Source organism: Rhizophagus irregularis, chromosome 18 (assembly GCF_026210795.1).
Source record: "Rhizophagus irregularis chromosome 18, complete sequence".
In the NCBI taxonomy this organism is placed as follows: Eukaryota; Fungi; Glomeromycota; class Glomeromycetes; order Glomerales; family Glomeraceae; genus Rhizophagus; species Rhizophagus irregularis.
The window spans coordinates 882,335-903,067 of NC_089446.1; the positions used below are offsets into that span (position 1 = coordinate 882,335).

Here is a 20,733-nt window from a genome sequence, read left to right on the forward strand (position 1 = left end):
TATCGTTTAGTTGCCTTATGTTCAATGTCGCAACCTTAAAAAAATGAATAATGTTAGTATCAATTATCATACTGTTATCAAGTTCATTTTTTTTCCTTTTTCTTTTTCTTTTTTTATAGTTTCTTATATGTTTGCTATTATTAACTTTTTTATTTTTCCTTGTATCGTTATAAGGGGGAGATGATGTATTAGAAATATTTAAATTGTTATTGTTATGTTGATTGTCCATCATTAAAATTATTGTTGGTAGTCGTTGTTGTTGACAAATCGGCTGCCCCATCAGCTGATTTGTTTAGAATTTGTTTATTGTTGTCTACTTTTGTGATTCTGTTATTGATGTTGGTCAATCCTTGAGTTATAGCTGCCATTCCGTTATGTAAATCCTTTAGTTGAGCAGTCAATAAAGCCATGTTATTTTGTCGGTTATCATTTGAATCTGAATCTGAAGTATCCTCGTTTTGTGGTCGTTTATTATTTTCATTGGTGTTGAAAGAAACCATTCTCCTTTTAGGCGCATGTTGTTGTTTTGTATTGGCGTTATCCAATATCATGTCGTCATTATTATTCTTATCGATCACTTTATCCTTCCCTTTGGATATGTTAGTTGTTTGCATATATTGGCTGATTTGGGTCGTCGTTTGTTCCAAAGACCTAGCTAAATTTTTTACCATATCTTGTAACACAGCCAAATCACCTTTAATTTCTTGAATTTCTGATTCGTTATTATTAATCTTGTCTAAATTTGATGAATTCCTATTTTTCATACTTCTTGGTCTGGAGAGAGTATTAGCCCTGTCCTTAGAACGCTGTATGTTTTCAGGGTCGTATTCTTCGTCTCCCCATTCATATAATTCTTTTTCGTCATCTCCATAATTTTGGGATTCTTCAGCTCGTTTATATATATTATTCCGGTTCCAAGGTCGATTCCGATTTCTATACGGATTATCTTGTCTGAATCCCTCACTACTATAGCGTCCCCTATCGTATCTTGCATTATTTGGTCTAGTACGTAACGCGTCTGCATATGATCCTGGACGGACATTATCTTGTGTTTGTCTCCTATGATATCCTGGTTGATATTGTCTAATAGAATTTAAGTATTCTCTTTTATTTATTGGCTTCTTCCTTGGTGGTTTATAATTGCATTCACTTATAAGGTGGGACGTAAATCCACAATTGAAACAAGATTTTACATCTGGTGGTGTCCACTCATGTTGTTTGTTTCGTCTAACAATTACTCGATCGGTTCCCCTTTGCATGCTTTCTTCGTCCTTAAAATAAACATATGCATAAAGCTGTGTTCTATTTGTCCTAGTGTTTCTAGGTATCCTAAACTCAAGCACATTGAATTCTTCGATAAAACTTTGGTATTCCCTAGCGTTCGCGTTAGGTGGTAACCCATTTAATTTTGCGCAGAAAGCTTGTCGTTCTTCTCTTTTGTCTTTGCTCAATTCCATTGGAGTTACGTAGAGCATTTCATTATATACCCATAAGATCGGTTGTCCATAGAAAGCGTCAGCACAAGTAGATTACTTATATGTCGCATAAAAGGTTTGTTTGTTCGGCTGGTATGGGTTTCGTCTGGCTGCATACACACCATTTTCTTTGAGTTCTCCATAACGCCGTAAAAACGGTTTTAAGATTGAAGTAGTTATTTCTAACGAAGCATTGTATATCTGAACTGTACGGTTTCTGGTTCCTTCATTAGCTTGTTTTCTTTGAGTTCGGATATTTTGGTAAGAGGTAAATGTGAGTGTATCGTTTCCAAGGTGAAAGTCCATTGCCATGACTTCTTCATATACTTTACGAGAAAGTACATTAATGATTAAACGGTATCCTAAAACATCTTTTTTCTTTCTTTGTTTATCTTTATCTTGGGTGGCATTATCTATATCACGTGATTTTTCCTCAGGAGCCACTTTTTGTAATTCTGGTAAGATTTTTGAAACCTGGGTAATCCCAGGGCCAATTCCTGGATCTGAAATCAAGTAGTCCCTAGTATTTCTTAAGAACTTATTAGCTGTTTGAGCGTCAACCTCGTTTGACAATTTTACACCAATGACGAGCGACATCAATTGTTGTTGTGAGGCGTAGTACAAGATTTCATTTTCGGTAGAACCTTCAGAAGCTTGATCGACGTCGATCATTTCTTTTTCGGGCAAATTGGGCGTAGCATCTGCAGCTGACAGATTTGGTAGTAACGCCGTTTGTTGTTGTCCTGTCGTAAGGCCATCCGATTGGCCAGGATTTGTTTGTTTTTCATTCATAATATCCGATTGGCTTTCGTTTGTTATGGTTTCAAAAGAGAGAGCCCCAAAGGAAATAGTGGAAGACGAACTATTATTCAGTGGGGTATTAATGATATTTTTATTTCTATTACGCTGTTCTTTTCGTGAACCGTTGGCAGCTTCACCAGAACGGTCAACAGGGTTGTTAACTTCGTTAAAGTTGCGTTTGCCTAGCTCTTGGCGAGAAGGTTTGTTAGGAACGGGAGGCAGAACTCCTTCGTTTGCTCCAGAAAGTACAGTACTGGGTACGTCCACCTGTTGTTTGTTAGTCTGAGACCTAGTATGGTTTGCAGGGTGGGACATACTTATTGTTAGAAACTAAAACACACAAACTGTAACACGTAGCTTTTGTAAAAAAATATATTTTGAATTTTTCAGAAAATTTGGCACTGCACGAGAGCGGAAAGAGTTCTAAAAAGAATTTGGTTAGAATTTCAGTTTTATTTGACACCACTAAGATATTTATGCAAAAATTGTCTGGCCTGATTTAGAATTTAATTTTGATGATCACAAATCGGCAACTTTAATTGCTATATTTGTCAAATTTTACCCGAATTTTTGGGTAATTTTCAATAAAAAATGATCGGCAGAGGTTCCCTTGTCATTTTCCTAATATGGGCGTAATTTTTTTACTTTAATGTTTTATGTATATTGTATAATGTATAATATATAATATATATGTATATGTACAGTATATTATATAATATATATATATATATATATATTATATATGTATACTGTAGGAGGAAAAACAAAAAATTGATAATGGAATCATTAGAGTAAAATCATGAATTAGGCTTATCTGTGCCACCTTTGCTGCACGTTAAATTAAGCCATCAAATAATAGTTTTTGATAAAATTTTTAATTCTTTTGATCTTCATTCAACAAAAAATTTTCGAAAATAACAAATGATCATCATGCTTTTTCCGAATTATTGGAAAAAAAAAAATTTTTTTTCATTTCTACCTTTTTTTACCCTTTATTGTTTAAATAAAAATTAAACAAACAGATAATAAATAGTATTCTGAATAGGTCAAGTCAATTCAGGGACCCATCAGATTGACCGATTGACTTGTTAACCTGAAGTTAAGTTATTAAAAAAGAAAATGCAGGAGCATTTTCTTTACACTCTAAATAAATTGTAATTTAATAAAAAATGCCAAAAGTTTTTTCTTAGTAATTAAATGCAAAGCATTTTTTTATTATAATTAATTGAAAAAACGTCAAGTGACATTTTTTTATTATAGTTAATTTAAAAAAAAATAACGTTTTTTATTATAGTTAATTTAAGAAAATGTTAAAAAACATCAAAATAACGTTTTTTATTATGGTTAATTTAAAAAAAATGTTAAAATAATGTTAAATAACGTCAAATGACATTTTTTTATTATAAAAAATGTCAAAATAACGTTAAATAATGTCAAATGACATTTTTTTATTATAAAAAATGTCAAAATAACGTTAAATAACGTCAAATGACATTTTTTTATTATAAAAACGTTGAAATAACGTCAAATAACATTTTTTCATTATAAAAAATGTTAAAAGATGTTGAAATAACGTCAAATAACATTTTTTCATTATAAAAAATGTTAAAAGATGTTGAAATAACGTCAAATAACATTTTTTCATTATAAAAAATGTTAAAAGATGTTGAAATAACGTCAAATAACATTTTTTATTATAAAAAATGTTAAAAAACGTTAAAATAACGTCAAATGACATCTTTTTATTATAAAAAATGTTAAAAGACGTTAAAATAACGTCAAATGACATCTTTTTATTATAAAAAATGTTAAAAGACGTTAAAATAACGTCAAATGACATCTTTTTATTATAAAAAATGTTAAAAAACGTTGAAATAACGTCAAATAACATTTTTTCATTATAAAAAATGTTAAAAACGTTGAAATAACGTCAAATAACATTTTTTTATTATAAAAAATGTTAAATAACGTCAAATACATTTTTTTATTATAAAAAATGTTAAAAAACGTTAAAATAACGTCAAATAACATTTTTTCATTATAAAAAATGTTAAAAAACGTTGAAATAACGTCAAATAACATTTTTTCATTATAAAAAATGTTAAAAACGTTGAAATAACGTCAAATAACATTTTTTCATTATAAAAAATGTTAAAAGACGTTGAAATAACGTCAAATAACATTTTTTCATTATAAAAAATGTTAAAAAACGTTAAAATAACATTTTTTATTATAGTTAATTTTAGTTAGTTTAAACTATATGTAAATATTATATAATAAAAGTAATAATAGAAATAAATAACTTACTCCCTATATATATTATTAAATATTTTTTTTAATAAAGAATTTAGTTAGTTTAAATTATATGTAAATATTATATAAATAAAGTAATAATAAATAACTTATAACTTACCAGCAAAAAGAAATTACAAAATAATTTTCAAATAAAGAATTTAATTAGTCATGTGTAAGTATTATATAAATAAAATAATAATAGAATTAAATAATAAATAAATAATTTTTTAAACAAAGAATTTAGTTAAATTACATGTAAATATTATATAAATAAGCAATAATAAATAACTTATAACTTTATACAATCTATTAAATAAAGAAGTTAGTTTAAATTTTATATTATTAGATAAATTTTTTAAATAAAGAATTTAGCTAATTTAAATTATATGTAAATGTTATATAAATAAGTAATAATAGAATTAATAAATAATTAATAGTTACTCGGCACGAAGTGCCGAGTAACTGTTGTATTTGCAATAAGCAATATGATTGGTGAGATTTACTGAGCGCAGCTCAGTAAATTTTACTGATCATATTCTTATTGCAAATACAGTACATGTAAGGCACGACAGTGCCGCAGTTATTAGGTCACGTTGTGCCGAGTAACTGTTTTATCAGGCTTACGTAATAGGTATTTTTTATACAACTTAGTAACTGGTTGTACTAACATAAATCACCAATTAGTAAATGCCTGATAAGTATTACTCCCTATATTATTAAATAATTTTTTAAATAAAAAATTTAGTTAATTTAAATTATGTAAATATTATATAAATAAAGCAATAATAAATAACTTAGTATAACTTACTAACTAAAAGAAATTACAAAATAATTTTTTAAGTAAATAATTTAGTTGGTTTAAATTATATGTAGTTATGATATTATATAAATAGGTAATAATGGAATTAAAAATAACTTAGTACTCCCTATATTATTAAATCATAATTTTTAAATAAAGAATTAAAAAAATGTTAAAAAAAAATGCAACATTGATCGGCAATCATGTGACAAACCCATATATTAATTACAATCGGTAAAATATTGGCCGGTTCATAGTTATCATTGATCAGCAAAATGCTAGCAAACATTACAAAATTCATAATGCGAGCCAAAATGTATAGTGCTGGCCAGACAATTTCGGCCTGAATCTTGACTTTCGGCAGAGTTTCAGTTTCAGGAATGGTCCTAAACTGAACCTGCTGAAATTATGCCGAAATTACTGAGTGTATAGACTAAAATGAACAGAATGCTATGAATTTCACAGCTCCCCATGAATGATGGACTCTTGTTTAAAAGGATATTTAAAGTAGAAGTAAATCATATGATTTTGAAAAAAAAAATTTTAAATAAACTTTTTGCTATATATACAGTCACCACTGAATATAACGAACCTGCCATTCCAAGCATTTTGGTTCAGTATATGGTGAATTCGATATATGATATTCATATCATATACCGAACTGTTCGGTATATGAATTTTATCCAATTAAATTATAGCAGCATATACTGTAATATTTAAAGTACATGACTTACTATAACAGATAACATTATATTTTATTTAAAATTTATGTGTTCATCAATTTTTTAAGTATTTACCAGCTATTCAAATGAAAATTTTATCTGATACTAGCAGAAATAATTTTTCCAGTAGTCCATTCTTTTATATTACTAATTAAAGTCACGTAATAGTTTGGTATACTAAATATGTAACTGATATACTTGGGTTGGCTAAAATAAGTTCAGATGCGGTATATAGTAATTTATTATGTGATTTTATTATATTCAGTGCAGTGTTGGCCTTTTGGACTATTGGACTTTTGGACTATTGGACTATTGGAATATTGGACTTAGTCCATTCCAATTCCATTAAAATTTGGACTATTGGACTATAGACCTTGTCCAACAGCTATAAGTTTTATATGTAATTTTAGCAAGTATATAAATAATTATAAAAGTTATAATTGCAAATCATTTTTTATTGATATTTATTAAAATTTTTTATTGAATTCATCAATTATACTTAGCATTTTTATTGATATCTAAAATTTTTTTAATTGTTACCTAAAATAAAAGCTGACAAATAATTGGGTTCCCCTAAACTTTCAATAAAAATATCTTGAAGTTTCCATTTAGAATTTTGATCTCTAGCAGGATGAGGCAAATTTGATATATTTGTAACATTAATTTCAAGTTCTTCATCATCATCATTACTATCACTTTCATTATCATTATCATATTTTTCATTTGATTCATCTTCTAACATATTAATCCATCTTGACACTACACTTCTCCAATTACTTTCAGTTTGAACATTAGCATCTGTTTCAATAAATTCACTTGATGATTCATCATCTGACACGTTCAGATCATCTGATGCATTTGGATCTTCATTTTCATTTACTGGAAGTGCAACACCTGTACTTTGAAACTTTAATGCATTTTCATCAATTTTTTTTTGTTTAAGTTTTTGTTGCATTGAAGCATGTAACTGAGTCATTCCTAAAACCTTCTCATGCTAAATAATTTAAAAAAATATTAATAAATGATATAATTATATTTATTATAATTAAATTACTAATAAAAATACTTACTGCTAAACGATTTCGCCGCTTTGAGTGTAACCATCCCATTGTGAAAAAAAGTCTTTCAAGAGATGCTGTAGTTACTGCAATTGAAAAAATACGTTCAGCAACACGATAAAGTTCTTTAGAATAACCATGAACATAATTCCAAAATTCTAAAACATTATTATTAAATTGTCATGAAGTTGCATCATTATAGGGATATTTTTTTGTCGATAAGCCTCTAATTCAACTAATATTACAGTCGGATCTTCATTAAACCAAATACAATAGTAATAAGTAACCCATTTACCAAGATGTGGAAAAGACAAAGTTTCAATTTCAGGATTAAATTTATCAATACGATATCCTGGATGAAGTAAAAATGCCAATAATAAAAGAGGTTGCTCCCAATCACTCCACCTTTTTTCAAGTTTTTTTAAAAGCTTGTTTTTAAGATTATTATTATCTAATGAATGCAAAACTATAACTAAATTGCCAAAGTAATGGAGAACATCATGAAGTTGTGAATTATGTCGTTGAAGTTGATTAAGTGCAGCACAATAGGGAAGTACTAATGTTTCCAATTCTTTAAGCTTTTTCCACCAATTATTATCAGAAATGCAGTTAAGATATTCGTTTGAAAAATCATAAAGATCATCACTTTCTTGTTCTTCAATTTTTGTTGCTAAATTCTAACAATTTTAATTTTTTTAGTAATAGAATAATATAAATTTTATTAAAAAAAATCAAGACTTACTTTTAATGCAGATTTTGATTACAATAAACTTGCAAAACAATAATATTGGGAATTCCAACGAGTATCATTAGGTACAATTAATGCATAATATTTATTTTTATACATTACTGCTTACTCTTCTCATAATTTTCCAATCCATACTTTTGCATGGTTAAAAAAACTAGCAATTGCAACAGCTTGCTCACCAACTTTTGTAAGAGAATTTGATTCTTTAAATATATCACCAACACATAGATTCATTTGATAAGCAAAACAGGGTAAAAATAGTTTATCACGATAAAGTAATTAAAGTTGTTTCCTATTAATAATACATTTATAAATTTAATAATTAAATATAATTAAAATTAAACAATAAAAAACTGAAAATACACACCATGCAGAAGCATTTTCTGATGCTGAATCTGTAACTAGCCCATTAACTCTTATATTTTCTTGATTCAATTCTGCAAAAAGTTGTTGTGTAATTCGAATAATCTCATTGGCAGTACCTCTATTACCGCCGCAATTGATTGCTTTCCAAAAATATGTTGTCGTGCCACATTTTTCCACCCATCAAAAGCGAGGGTTACACCAAACAAATCATTTTTAGCATTATCAAGTAATTTTGTTGAAACTTCATCAGTTGCATCTTTTAAAATACGTCCTGATAATACTTTTCGAGAAGGCAATGCAATCATTGGATTTAACCAATGAAATAAACTTTTAACTGCAGGATCTTCAGTCCATCGGAATGCAAAGCCACATGAAACAGTTACATCCAATAAAAGTTGTTCAAGTTTCTGTTCTTGAATAATTGTTAATGGACGGAATATATAATTATCCAGTGTAATCTCATCCAAATTTAATGTTTCTTCTTCAAGTATTGGATTATCATTGTCATCATCATCAGATAATCCATCATCAGATGATTCTGTACGACATCTTTTTTTAAATGGTTTACTCTTCGCACCATCTTTTACTGCATCATCAAGAAGTTTTGCTATTTGTTGTGAACTATATTTCTGCGCAAAATTTGGACAGTTTTTAATATGACGTGCACATTCTTTTTTAGTATTTGTAAACTTTAACTTATATGCTTCATCTTTTCCAATAATACTAATACAAGCTCGACATACTGCATATTTGTTGCTTTTATTTGCCTTTTTTGCTACGTGCAAAACTATAACATATGGTATTAAAAATGTGGTCGACAGCCCATAATATTATGATAATTAAAATTAGAAATGAGTACTCTTATCTTTTCTTTGTTTTATTTTGAAGATGATCGCAAAAAGAGATTAAATAAAAAAATTTTTTTTTTTATATTTTTCAATTGATTGGTCATCCTTTTAACCAATTATAGTTAATTTACAGCACAAATTTATGTACACGTATGCTTTTTTAATTGTAAAGAATTAAAATTAATTTTAGCTGGCATTATAAAATTGGCCAGAATTATGGTATATAAAATTTAATTCGGCCAAATTTATGAGAACATAGTCCATTTGAATTGGAATTGGACTGGATATCTCCATTAGGTCCAAAGTCCAATAGTCCACTATTGGAAATTGGACAATGTCCAATTCCAACACTGATCCAGTGCAATTAATTATAAAAAAATCAGTTCTGTAAAACTTGGTTCAATATAACAAGTTTTTGGTACAAACAGGTTCGTTATAACTAGTGGCAACTGTATATACAAATTTTAAATATATATATTATAGTATTTTGATCTACTTTGCAAGTTTACTTAGAGCAAAAAATGAGATTTTAAATGCTATTTTCAATTTATTTGATTTTTCATTTTTTGTTTATCCATTTTTAAATATAATTTATTAGTAATTTTTTAGGATGCAAATTTTTAAGGATTCTAAAAATTCTATAATTAATAAAAATCCTTAAAGAATTTTTCTTATCAGTATTAAAGGATATTAAAAGATTTTTATAGAATCTATTTATTTATATATAATTATTTATTTATAAATTATTAATTATAAACAAATTTTAGATTCTGTAATTACCTGACGTTAAAGATAGGGCCTTATAGCTAAAATGACCTGTTTCTAAATGAAGTCTACCTATGGAGTTAAACGATTATTTAACAATACATACATGAGGTACTATATGTATGACGAGTAGTTTGTAATTTAATTATATTAGAGTAGATGTTATTAAAACTTTATTTTATATATAGTTTCTTCTAATTTGTTTTTTTTTACTTTAATAAAACTGCAAATGTGCTGCAGAAAAAAAAAATTATAAACAAATATTTTGTATATTTTTTTGTTATACAAAATGCTATTCAAATTCTTTAACCTAAAAATATATTCTATTATAATTAGATGCCTAAAATATTTTCTAAATATATTATAAAATTAATACTACAATAATATCACAATACATTATATACAAACTAAAGCTCCGAATGGTTCAGTTCCATTTTTCAGTTCTTTTTTAATTGGTCAGAATCCATTTTGTGTAATAACTCACCATCCAGCAATCCAATCAATAGCTCATTGGAATCGTCTCATCAAGACGGTTCGAATGGTTCCAAAATCATCTTTCTAGTATCGATAGATGGCAAGTTAATTTGCCAATTTTTCAAAAAATAACTCGCCATCTATCGATGCTAGAAAGATAATTTTGGTACCATTCGAACCGTCTCAATGAGATGATTCCAACGAGCTATTGATCAGGTTTCTATGATCACTAGATGGCAAGTTATTGCACAAAACAGATTCTGACTAATCAGAAAAGAACTGAAAAATAGAACCGAACTGAACTGTTCAGAGCTTTAATACAAACTATCATAAGATACTCATTATTAGTTTTGTAAAAGTATCATATAATAGTCAGTATAATATTAATTGTAATATTAATTTATTAATATATATCAGATATATTTAATATAATATAAATTGAAACAAATTATTGTATTTGTAAATAAAAGAAACTTTTCATTTGTCTTTTTCTTTTTTTAGTTCTTTTAAATAATTTGTAAATAATCTAATTACAAAATAACCATCAGGAAATTATATAGTGCGAAAAGTTGCGCAAGTTTACACATCATAATATTTCGTAAGCTTCCAGACCCGCTGCAAGTTTGCGTAAGCGTAATATTTTGTAACTTTTTAAAATATTTCGAAATATTACGATATGCAAAGCTTCGTAATTTTACGATTTGTAATATTCCGTAATTTTGCGGTTCGCAATATTTCGTAATTTTACATAATATTTCGTAAGTTTTCAGACCCGCCGCAAGTTTGCGTAAGCGTAATATTTTGTAACTTTTTAAAATATTTCGAAATATTACTGTATGCAAGGCTTCGTAATTTTACGATTCGTAATATTCTGTAATTTTACTGCGTAATACTTCGCAACTTTTTAAAATATTTCGAAATTCTATGATGCGTAATGTTCCATAATTTGACGATTCGTAATATTCTGTGATTTTACACAACTTAATATTTCGTAATATTTCAAAATATTTCGATAAATAATACTTCATTTTCTGTACTATAAGTTTATATAATGTATGTTTTATTAGATATAATCATAAAAAATTACAAGTATTTATTAATATATACAGAATACATAAAAGTAAAAAAAAGAAAGAGTAGAGTAACAATATTATTAGACGTAAAAAGAAGAGAAACAGCTATAGTAACGTTAGTATTAGATATAAAGATAAAAGAAATATTGTTATTATTGTTAGTATTAAGGTAAAAAGAGTTAAAGAAACAGTAAAAGGAGTAAAAGAAACATGGATATTATCGTTAGTATTAAAGTACAAGTAAAAAGAAATAAAGAAAACGTAGATAGTATTGTTAGTATTACGACATAAAGTAACAAAGAGGTAAAAAAAAAACGCGTTAATATTAAAATAATTAGTATTAATAAATAAATATTTCTATACCTGCAAAGTAATTGAACAAAAGAATAAAGAAATAAAGAGAAAGGAAAAAATAAACATGTTGTTAGTATTGTTAGTATCGTTAGTATTAAAGTACAAGTAAAAAGGAATAAAGGAAACATGGATATTATTGTTAGTATTACGATACAAAATAACAAAGAGGTAAAAAAAAATGAAAATAATTAGTATTAATAAACAAATATTTCTATACCTGCAAAGCAATAAATTATGAAATATATGTAAATATATTGTATATAATTAAAGAAATAATAGAAAGAAGAGACAAAAAAATTAAAAATATTGAACAAAAGAATAAAGAAATAAGAAACAAAAATAAATAAGACAAAAACGCGTGCATGATTAAATGATTAAATGATTAAATCACATGCAAGGATCAGCCTAATTTGATTGGCCAGAAAATACGATATCGTAAAATTACGGAAATCCGCATTTTAAAAAATCACAGAAATTGTATATGCACAATTACTAAATATTATCCCCTCGTGATAAATTAAAAATTATCAACACAAATTCAACACAAATTTAACAAATTTAACGAAATTTGGCCAAAATTAACAAATTTTTACCAGAATTATCAACACAAATTGAACACAAATTGAACACAAATTTCAGCCACGATTTATTTATGTCACACCTGTGTTGTTAAGAATTAATAACCATTTTATTTATTAAAACTATATTAATTATGGTAAAAAAAATGCTATTACGTGTGATATATATAAAAAATAATATTTATTTTTTATGCAACCCATAATTCTCTAATAAACTATTTACATACCGACCTTCCTCCTCCGTGTTATAAGAGTCAATAGAAAGTATATCATCGTCAGCTATGCCATCATTGGCCGCACCATCGTTGGCCGCACCATCGTTGGCCGCACCATCGTTGGCCGCATCATCGTTAGCCGCACCATCGTTAGGCCTACCATCATTAGTCACACCATCATCAGCCGCACCTGCTCTATCGTCAGCTGCTCTATCACCACCATCGTCTACATCATTACCATCATGAGAATCATCATCCGAATGTGTAAATTTATCCCTATTTTCCAACTTTTGCTAAAAATCAATAAATAAATAAATAAACTGTAATTCAAATAATTCACATTTTGCAAATTGTAAATTAAAAACTTACTAAGTTGTTGATTATCTTCGACTTCATTATACTTTCGCTCATTTGAATGTTTTGATTATTAGGATTTAAGTACGTTTCACATATGCTAATCGCATACGCTATTTGTGTTTTTGAGGGATTTTTATTTTCTTTTCGCAACTTATCAATTATCAGCGACATATATGTCGTAGGTTGCCCATCTTTAACCTTTTTAAATAGGTTGTTGTAACATCTTTTCACCTCCGCCTTACTCTTCCATTCCTGAATCTTTGACGGACTAGCCTGAGTGTTAATAGACGGTAATTTATGCCCAGTCGCTTCGAAAACAGAATACATAACGTCTTTAACTCTAGACGTCGAACGTCCCTCGTATGCTTCTATGTTGTTGTACTAACTATTAAAAAAAAATGTTAGTATGAAATTTAATAAAATTCATAATTGCTTTAACTTACAGTCGGGGCAATTTTTTTTTCGAAAAAAATAATCCATTGATTTTTTTTGAACTGGCGCATAAATTCCGGATTTTCGTCTTTTAAATATTTTTCGGTAGCGAGTTTGTACTCGTCTTGCGAAGGATAAACAAAATTTTCAAATAAAATTTTCGACACCTTCTTAACGAGCTCCTAATCAAACGAGGTTAGCATTTCAGGTTTACATTAAATAATATTCATCTTTATTACCTTTACATACTCTGGATCTATTGTATTATTATTATTTTTGTTATTATCGTTGAGCTTTTTTTCTATGCTCGAGAGACGGGTTTCGAGATTTTTTTGTCCGGTGATAAGAACTTCAAGCTTAGAAATTATCTGCGAATTGGTTCTTAATAGTTTTTCTATTGTTTTTTTATTAACTTTAACAATAAAATATAATTTAACTATATATTATATAATTTCTTTTATAAAGAATATGATACATATTATGTCATATATACCATCAACACTATCATCGGATATTCTCACTCGCTTCTCAGCTTCGCTACCCTCAGTACTACGTTTTGAAAATCTTTCATTATCGTCAATTCTTCGTTTCTCGCCACGCTTTGTAGCCATTATGATAATAAATTTGAAACGAAAATATGAGAAAAAGGAGGAAATATATGAGAAAAAAGAGGAAATATATGAGAAAAAGGTGAACTAGAAAATTCAAAAAGGATGAGGAAAAAGGGGGAAATACATGAATCAGAAATTCAGAAAAAGGAGGCAAGCTGTCATAAGGTAATTTCCGCCATTCTATACTAAAAAAGAAAAAAAACTTGCAAAATATTGCAAAAAATGGATGAACTAATGCGAAATATTACGAAAAATGAATGTACTAATGCAAAAATTTTGCATCGTGATATTACGAAAAAATATTGTAACACTTTCATAAGAGAACTTTAAAAAAAAACTCTCGTAAAAGCACATAGTACAATCGAAATATTAATCAAATCCAATTTATAAAAAAATAACATGTTACACGATGAGGGGCTTTTATGCATGGAAAAAAAAAGTTGCAGCCAGTGAACTCATTTGGCTGATCAGATTGATAGTGATCTTGAGCGCTTATAACCTGATTATCGTATAAATTTGTGGCTGATCATCCGTCCATTATTGTAAAAGTGATTTGCCGTGTTAAGCCAATAAATTTGCGGCTGATTATCAGATGATTAGCCGATTGAATAAGCCATCCGAATTCTTACAGCCCGTTACAGCAAATTCAAAATATGCGAAACACTCAGCACTTTTGCTGTCAGATTCACTTGGCAGGTTGCCGGCAAATTGAAATAGTAAATAAAATAATAAACAATATTTATATGGTACATCATAGACTTGTTACATTTATTTTTAGATTTGCCAACCCACGAACTCGGCAAGTTCCCGACAGCAAAATTGCTGAGTGTTTCGCATATTTTAAATTTTGCTATAATGCGTAAAATTGCGAATGATTCCGTGATATTAGCCACCAGATTCTTACAGCCAGTTCCATTCATTAATGCGTAAATTTGCGTAGTCGTGTCTATTCAAATAACTCAATCAATTGTAATCCATTCAATTAATTCATTAAATTTTTACAATGAATTTGCAATATAATTTTATTAGCACACATAATCTCATATAAATTAAATAGTGAATTGATACTTTTCATCAAATTTGACGCGTTAATTTAGTAACATGAGTTTCAAATGCCCCCTTTGTATGCGAATATTCAGTCAACGCTTTGCATATACTCAACACGCCCAAAAATGCTTAAAAAATGTAGAAGTAGAAGTAGAAGATGATGATGATAATAATGATAGTGAAAAATATAGCAGTGAAATGGATACAAGAAGTAATCTAAGTAGTGAATATGAAAATGATAAAGTTGAGGTAATTATGTTATTCCAGATTATTCTTTTTAAAGAAAAAGCTCAAATTATACTAACTCATTTTGGTTTATAATTTTAGGTGGATGATGATAATAATGTACAAAATATGTCATTTGACAGTATTGGAAGTGCAATATCAGAGATGAGCCTTGAAGATAGTAACTTTGAAAATATATTAGATTCATCTGAAGAGCCTGAAATTTTTGAAGAACCCAAAAATCTCAATACCAAAACTTGCACAGAATTTCCTAATGATGCTTATAAAGATCTAATGTTATTAGTAACGAAATATAAAATAAACAATAAAGGTGGTAATGAAATAATACGTTTTTTTAATAAACATTCAAATCTTACAGAATCACCATTACCAAAAAATATTGAACAGGGACGAGCATTTATGAATAATATGAAGTTTTCTAATTTAGAATTTAGTAAAGTTCTTATAACAAAACATAAGGATAAAGATTATTTTCTTTATTATCAAAACTTAATACAGTGCATCAAAAATATCTTAACTGTTCCTGACATAACACAAAATTTTGCGCTATCTTACGAAAACTATGAGGTAAATAGTAAATATTAGTTAATTCAATAATTTAAATAATATTTATTTTAATTTATTTATATTATTTTATAGTATAATAGAGAAAGTATTTACAGTGAACAAAACACTGGAAAATGGTGGAAAACTACGCAAGAATCCTTACCTACTGGTTCCAAATTATTATCAATTATTTTATATTCAGATGCAACAACTACAGATACATTAGGAAAAAGTCAATTGCATCCAATATATATTTCATTAGGCAATATCCCAATATGGCGTCGTAATAAACAGGATGCAAAGCAACTTTTGGGATATTTACCAATTTTAGAAGCTGCAAATAAAGATCTGGTTCGTGATACCTTTCATAAATCTTTACGTCATTTACTAGAACCAATTATTTTATTAAAAGATGGTATAGACCTTTTTATAAATAATGAAAATACCTGGTTTTATCCTAGAGTTTCAACTATTATTGCAGATTGGCCAGAAGCCGCAAGTTTTTGTTTAGTTTATAAATCCTCCAATTCAAGCCTTCCATGTCACTCCTGTTTAATTAAAAGGGACAATCTTGCAAATATAAACTTATCGGTTAATGATGTAATACTAAGAACTCATGATGAAATGCGTAAATATTTTGAAAATGATACACAATAATCTGTTTGCATAGAATCTGTACCTAATTTTTTTTGGGATTTGCCGTAAGTATGCAAAAGTAGAAATAATTATAATAACATATATATATATTAATTATAAATATTTATATTATCAAGGAATATAAATATCTACTTGGCTACTGTTCCTGACAGAATGCATCATTTAGATTTGGGTTTATTTCGTTATCAAATTATCTTCACGTGCGATATCTTAAAATTGCAACATGTTAATGGTAATAAATTAGTTGAAGAAGTAGCTCGCCGTCTAGCAGCAATTCCACGTTTTCCCGCCATTAAAATTTTTTCCAATGGACTGCAGTCAATTGCAAGATTAACTGTTAATGAATATCGAAGTTTGATGAAAGTCATGATATTTGTTATTGATAATTTATATGATGAAAATAATAACGAAGTAGATAATTTTGTAAATAATGATGATCTTGTGAAATTGTACGAATATTGGAATGAAATGTATATTTTAAGTAGATATGAAGAATTTAGTGAAAGTGACTTGGAGAAATTTAATGTATGTATTAAAATTTTAGTAAAATCGAAAATTTAAATTAAATAAATTAAATTAACATTTAAATTTTAGGATGCAATACATAGATGGGCGCGGATGTTTGTCAAGGCTTTTAAATTTGTTTCTCCTTCCAATTTGAAGTTGCCTAAATTGCATTCATGGGTTTATCACATTATTGACTCAATACGATCTTATGGCGCAATAAATGGCTATACCACAGAAACTTACGAAAGTCTCCACAAATATTTCGTTAAAATACCCTACCGAATTAGCAATAAAAAAGATGTCGAACCTCAGCTTTTACGAACTGTAAGTATTTGGAAATTTATTTATTGTATATATTTATTATATAACTTAAGATGGAAATTAAATTAATAGATAAAACGTCAAGCAATATCTATTAGAATGTCTCAACATTCAGTGAATCCGGCAAAAACACCTCGCACTTGTAAATTTTCTGCAAGACTCTTTGATTTCTCTTTACAAGATGCAAATACATTTTTTAATGAAAAAAAAGATTCCGTAGACAATAAAATGCAGACCGGTTTTGCTAGATTTATAAGTTGTCTGGATTCATATCTAGATTTACTCGATGGGTTCACAATTATTGGTGAAACCCGAATAAACATATACGGATCGGTAACACTGGAAAATGGTGCCATAATGCGTGCCACAAACAGGTATCATAATAAAGTATGGTTTAGCGACATAGCTATTTCAATGGATTCTGAAGAATCAAATGATTATATATCAGACAAAGGACTTTGTTATGGACAGGTATTTTTCCAATTTATGTAATAATTTATTATAAAGTATTAATAAATATTTATTATTTATAGGCCTTATTGTTAGCAGAAGTATTAACAGACCCACCGCTAAATCTCGCATTAATTCAATGGTACGATTTTAAATCTAAAAGGAACCCATATTTATATGGATGTCCTCACTTAAAATTGATAGAATTATATAACTTTGTAGCTATAGAGTCTATACATGGTGTCGTTCACATAGTACCCCGATTTGATAAACAAAATGAATATTTCGTAAATAAATATATTTTTTAGTCACTTGATATAGGAGTTTTGATTTATTTTAATAAAATTATATCCTTAAAGAATTTATGGTCACGTTTCCCATATCATAAATAAAATGCAGATTTATTTATTTAATTATTAACAACACGGGTGTGACATAAATAAATCGTGACTGAAATTTGTGTTCAATTTGTGTTCAATTTGTGTTGATAATTCTGGTAAAAAATTATTAATTTTGGCCAAATTTCGTTAAATTTGTTAAATTTGTGTTGAGTTTGTGTTGAATTTGTGTTGCGTAATTTTTTATTTATCACAAGTGGATGATATTTAGTAATTGCATGTACGACGTACAAGATTTTTTTTTATGATTTTTTTAAGAAATGTACGCAAAATATTTAATCAGAATATAATTGTTTTATTTTTAAATATGATATATTGATGATTTTTTTTTTAAAAAAAAAAATTGATTTTTTTAAAATTCAATAGAATGTGCTAATAATAAATTGGTTTATTTTTAAATATAATATATTGATATTTATATTTAAATAACCAAAACATGTATATGATTTTTAATTATTTTTAATTGAAATCATGTACATGATTTTTAATTATTTTTAATTGAAATCAAACTAAGATTTTTTTTTTAAAAAAAAATTAAAATAAATTAAGTGATTTATATTTATATTTAGAATCATGATATTTATATTTAGATAATCCATATCCGCATGAGATTTAATTAATATGTTTAATGATGAAAAGTCTAATAAATTAAATTTTAATTAAAACGAGAAATAAAATCAAACCAAAGAAGTATTGTTCAAATTTTATTTAAAGTGACATTTTACGACTTTCTTTCAAATTTTTACTCATCCCAAAATCAAATTACTAATAATGCCTCGCCACACACGTCGTCGTTCCCACTATAACGTCCATTGGAACTGGGCTATGATGGACGAACTTGTTGACATACGCCGAGACAGAAACCGCGCCTACCACAATATTAATGGTAGAAGCCGCCAAGATTTTTGGGACTCTGTTGCCAATAGGTTCATATGACTAATATCTATAATTTCTTTAAGAAAGAATTTAAATTCAAATTAACCAATCCATTTAATTGAATCAGAATAAATAGAATATTTCGAACGAGGGTTTCCGGGCAACAGTGCAGCCAAAAGTGGAGGAACCTCGTCAGGGATTACCATGTAAGTAAATAAATAACATTACATTCATATAAATTAAATGTATTTACCGAATATTCAAACTGATTTTGATATTTAGAACTATGTCCTTTATCGTAATGGTAACCCTGGGCGGCGGCTGTGGACGCGTACCGGCGCAAGATATTATCGCGAATTTAGAACGAGATTTTGGGAGAGGCCGGGTAATTATACTATAATAAAATTTATAATTAATATTTACGTTCATGTTTTAAATTTGATAAATTTGATCAATTTTAGTCACGCGTGACGATCGTAGGGCAAGGAGAAACTTACCTACGTATCGTAGAAGAAGATAATTATTTTTATTTTTTTATTATTTATTAAGTAAGTAGCTAGGCCCAGTCCGTACCAAATATTGGCTGGAGACTCACGTTTTTTTTGGGCTGTGACTGATACTGACGTCCACGCCGTACAGCCTGGGTACTATTTTATAAAATAGTAGCGAACAAGTATCAAATGTGTATTTTTTTTATTAAGTTATAATAAAAATTAGAATTTACTTTAATTTTTAACATAAAAATTGTAAATAATAAAAATTCGTAAATAAAAATAAATTTGCTTTCCCAAACTTAAAAAAAAAGGTGTTTATATAAAAGAAAAGGTGTTTATATTATTTTTGATTATTCAATAGTATCACATGCCCCTTGTATACGTTCTACTGCATATGCAGTTTACAATCTCGTAAATTTTCGAAATATTTCAACCGTAATATTACGCAGGTTTACAGTTTCGTAAATTTTTGAAATATTTCAACCGTAATATTACGCAGGTTTACAGTTTCGTAAATTTGCAGAATATTTTGACCGTAATATTACGCAGGTTTACAGTTTCGTAAATTTTCGAAATATTTTAACCGTAATATTACGCAGGTTTACAGTTTCGTAAATTTTCGAAATATTTTAACCGTAATATTACGCAGGTTTACAGTTTCGTAAATTTTCGAAATATTTCAACCGTAATATTACGCAGGTTTACAGTTTCGTAAATTTTCGAAATATTTTAACCGTAATATTACGCAGGTTTACAGTTTTGTAAATTTTCGAAATATTTCAACCGTAATATTACGCAGGTTTACAGTTTCATAAATTTTCGAAATATTTCAACCGTAATATTATGCAGGTTTACAGTTTCGTAAATTTGCAGAATATTTTGACCGTAATATTGCGTAAATCTTACGATATTGAAAACTCACGTAATATTTTAACCGTAATATCACATAAATCTTACGAAATTGTAAACTTACGTAATATTTTGAAATTTTTCAAAATATTATGCCATAAACTTTCGTAAACTTACAAAATCGTAAACTTACGCAATTTTTCGCGCTATAAAATTTCCTGATGACTTATAAAGAAATAAATTTTATTAGTAAAAATTTTGCTTAACAGTTAGTAATATTTATTATAATTTTTTTACTTGTTATATTTAATATATTCTACATAATTTCACTTTATCACTTTATGGGCCAGTGCAAAAAGATTCGTACCTCA

At 27.7% G+C, this 20,733-nt stretch overlaps 5 protein-coding genes across 5 annotated transcripts; 1 reads left to right on the forward strand and 4 right to left on the reverse strand.

Moving 5' to 3' along the window:
- Positions 1 to 212: 212 nt before the first annotated feature.
- OCT59_009815 (uncharacterized protein) lies at positions 213 to 1,475 on the reverse strand (the record flags this gene model as incomplete). The annotated part of the gene is made up of 1 exon (XM_025310481.2): positions 213 to 1,475. One exon carries the CDS (start codon positions 1,473 to 1,475, stop codon positions 213 to 215), a length of 1,263 nt encoding a protein of 420 aa, XP_025181974.2.
- Positions 1,476 to 1,529: 54 nt separating this feature from the next.
- On the reverse strand, positions 1,530 to 2,591 carry OCT59_009816 (uncharacterized protein; the record flags this gene model as incomplete). The annotated part of the gene is made up of 1 exon (XM_066132626.1): positions 1,530 to 2,591. The coding sequence occupies one exon, from the start codon at positions 2,589 to 2,591 to the stop codon at positions 1,530 to 1,532; it is 1,062 nt and encodes a 353-aa protein (XP_066000251.1).
- Positions 2,592 to 6,621: 4,030 nt separating this feature from the next.
- OCT59_009817 (uncharacterized protein) lies at positions 6,622 to 7,201 on the reverse strand (the record flags this gene model as incomplete). Its single annotated transcript, XM_025310480.2, has 2 exons — positions 6,622 to 7,086; positions 7,163 to 7,201. The coding sequence occupies 2 exons, from the start codon at positions 7,199 to 7,201 to the stop codon at positions 6,622 to 6,624; spliced, it is 504 nt and encodes a 167-aa protein (XP_025181973.2).
- Positions 7,202 to 12,537: 5,336 nt separating this feature from the next.
- On the reverse strand, positions 12,538 to 13,971 carry OCT59_009818 (uncharacterized protein; the record flags this gene model as incomplete). Its single annotated transcript, XM_066132627.1, has 5 exons — positions 12,538 to 12,864; positions 12,941 to 13,309; positions 13,372 to 13,542; positions 13,600 to 13,772; positions 13,854 to 13,971. The coding sequence occupies 5 exons, from the start codon at positions 13,969 to 13,971 to the stop codon at positions 12,538 to 12,540; spliced, it is 1,158 nt and encodes a 385-aa protein (XP_066000252.1).
- A 2,649-nt stretch (positions 13,972 to 16,620) lies between these two features.
- On the forward strand, positions 16,621 to 18,053 carry OCT59_009819 (uncharacterized protein; the record flags this gene model as incomplete). Its single annotated transcript, XM_066132628.1, has 4 exons — positions 16,621 to 16,992; positions 17,062 to 17,298; positions 17,368 to 17,766; positions 17,829 to 18,053. The coding sequence occupies 4 exons, from the start codon at positions 16,621 to 16,623 to the stop codon at positions 18,051 to 18,053; spliced, it is 1,233 nt and encodes a 410-aa protein (XP_066000253.1).
- Between the last annotated feature and the right edge of the window lie 2,680 nt (positions 18,054 to 20,733).